General features: G+C 44.3%; 1 protein-coding gene across 1 annotated transcript; it reads right to left on the bottom strand.

Annotated features, from left to right (window-relative positions):
• Nucleotides 1-533: 533 nt before the first annotated feature.
• On the bottom strand, nucleotides 534-2,374 carry LOC121484749 (zinc finger and BTB domain-containing protein 14-like). Its single transcript, XM_041744384.1, has one exon. It carries the CDS (start codon nucleotides 2,208-2,210, stop codon nucleotides 861-863), a length of 1,350 nt encoding a protein of 449 aa, XP_041600318.1. The 5' UTR covers nucleotides 2,211-2,374; the 3' UTR covers nucleotides 534-860.

Here is a 2,374-nt window from a genome sequence, read left to right as displayed (position 1 = left end):
TGAATCTTCTCAATTCTTCCTTAATTTCCTGGTTGACATTTTCATCTTTTAGCAGGATGGTCCTTAACCTCCATGTGTTTGTGGTCCTTCCAAACTTCTTGTTGTGATTAAGTTCTAATTTCAAGGCATTATGGTCTGAGAATATACAGGGGACTATCCCGATCTTTTGGTATCGGTTCAGACCCGATTTGTGACCCAGGATGTGGTCTATTCTGGAGAAAGTTCCATGTGCACTTGAGAAGAAAGTGTATTCAGTTGAGTTTGGATGTAAAGTTCTGTAGATATCTGTGAAATACAAAATTAACAAACCAAATATAAATCTAATACCATTCTGCAATTCTGGAACTTGTTTTCATATCCACGGGGGTGTTCTTGGTCAACCACCCATCAGTATTTTCTGCATCTACAAGAAGTACTTTTATTAAGTTATTAAAAATGCTGTTTTGACCATAAGTCCCATATAAGCGTGATGATTAGGAAATCAATTTTCTCAATTATCACTCTGTGCAGTACACATGCCGGTGCAGCAAGCGTACAGAGGAATTAAAAATGGAATAGAAGTCTCTCACTTCTGAACTGGACACAGGAGTTCTCAAATTAAAATCGTAAAAAAGAGAGGGTGGGGGAGGGCTTACTGGCAACATTACTACTAGACACCAGACGGGACAGTGAGACTGTTTGGTCAGAACCAAGGAACACTATTTCCTTGCAAAGTTTTAAAAATACCTAACCAAGCACTGCCTTAAGTCCAGTGAGTACAATGCTCCATAAGTTTCCACAAAAGTACAGTGACTGGCGTTCATGTATTATGAACAATGCAGTCTCCGGGGCTCAGGCAAAATGGTCCTGTCCCATCACCTCTAGCTACAGGCGATTGTTTCCAACTGCTGCTCCGCTTCGGCGGCCATCGCTGCTGCCTGCAACTGTTCTGTCTCACTCTGGATGGCACTGGGGGTAACCTGCTTCCGTTCACTGTGCATATTGTTCTCATGCCTTTTCAGATCCGATGCCTTGGCGAACGCCTTGGTGCAAGAGCCACAGACAAAAGGCTTTTCCCCTCTGTGTCTTTGTTCATGATCTTTGAGGTGGGACTTGTGTTTGAAGGCTTTGTCACACATGTGGCACGCGAATGGTCTCTCGGTACTGTGAACTCTCTCGTGCTTCTTTAAGTCTGGGGCACGGATGAAGGATTTTCCACACACCTCACAACTATAGGGCTTATACCCCGTGTGGATTTTTAGGTGTTCTTTCAGGTGGGCCTGTGTAGTAAAACCTTTTGTGCACATTTCACAAACAAACAGCCTATCGGCCGTGTGGAGTTTCTCGTGCTTCCTCAACCTGCCCTCGTCAGAGAAGGTCTTCCCGCACGCCTGGCAGGCAATCTGCTCCCGATGGTGGCCATAAAGTAAATATTCGAACTTCATGTCACTGGCAGCCGTCGTCCAGCCCGGTGTCTGTTCGTCCTTCACTTCACTCATTCCATCGTTAAATGTTAAGGCTTGAGGAGTCTGGGACCCCAAATCTTTCGATTCTGGGGTCTCCATGGATTCTACTTCCTGGCCGTAGCAATTTACTTTTCGAACTTCCTCACTCCCCAGCTCTTTCAAGATTGCCTCCTGAACCCTGAGCGTCGTTGTGGGCGACTTGCCGTCCTCCTGACTTGGGGGGGTGCCTTCTACTGTGTCATCAGAGGGACTGTCATCCTGGTCTCCAATTTCTTCCACATCGTCATCCTGAGCGTCAGCAGCATCTCCAATGGGGCGATTTATTTTGAGACAATACTTACTTTTCGACTGGCCATTATTTTCATCAGGACTAGATACGTCACGCTTCTGAGAACAGAGTTTATCCAAAAATCGGATACCAAGAATCTGACCTGATGACATCATTAAGTTAACATCTTCTTTTTTCACCGAAATCTTTGCTGTATACATGTAGTTCAGGACCTCTTCGAATATATCAGAACAAAGAAAATCTATTTCTATTACTGAAGAGCTATCAACCTCAAGCTTCTTGAAAAGCTTCTTAAAGTAGGTGCTGCAGGCAGCAAGAACACACCGGTGTGCTCTGAATTTCACATCTTCAACCACAATAGCAATATCACAGAATTCTCCTTCCAGGCGTTGTTCATTTAGCGTTTTCAGAAACAGAGTTTTATGATCATCGTCATTATATTTAATGGTTTCAGACATACTGATGAAAAACTCCATGAACAACTCAGGCTATTATCTTAATGCTTTAAACACCAAATTCTTCAGATCAGAATAACTCTGATCAGGGGCACGCCAGTCCTTTCTTGTCCTGCCACTTGCACATGTACCCATTTTCAGGTTGGGAACAGAGAGGAGGGTGACTGGCAGCGTCAGGTCCAGCT

Source organism: Vulpes lagopus, chromosome 2, assembly GCF_018345385.1.
Source record: "Vulpes lagopus strain Blue_001 chromosome 2, ASM1834538v1, whole genome shotgun sequence".
Classification (NCBI taxonomy): domain Eukaryota; kingdom Metazoa; phylum Chordata; class Mammalia; order Carnivora; family Canidae; genus Vulpes; species Vulpes lagopus.
The sequence above is the reverse complement of the archived record's forward strand: the minus strand, read 5'-3'. Positions and strand labels throughout refer to the sequence as shown.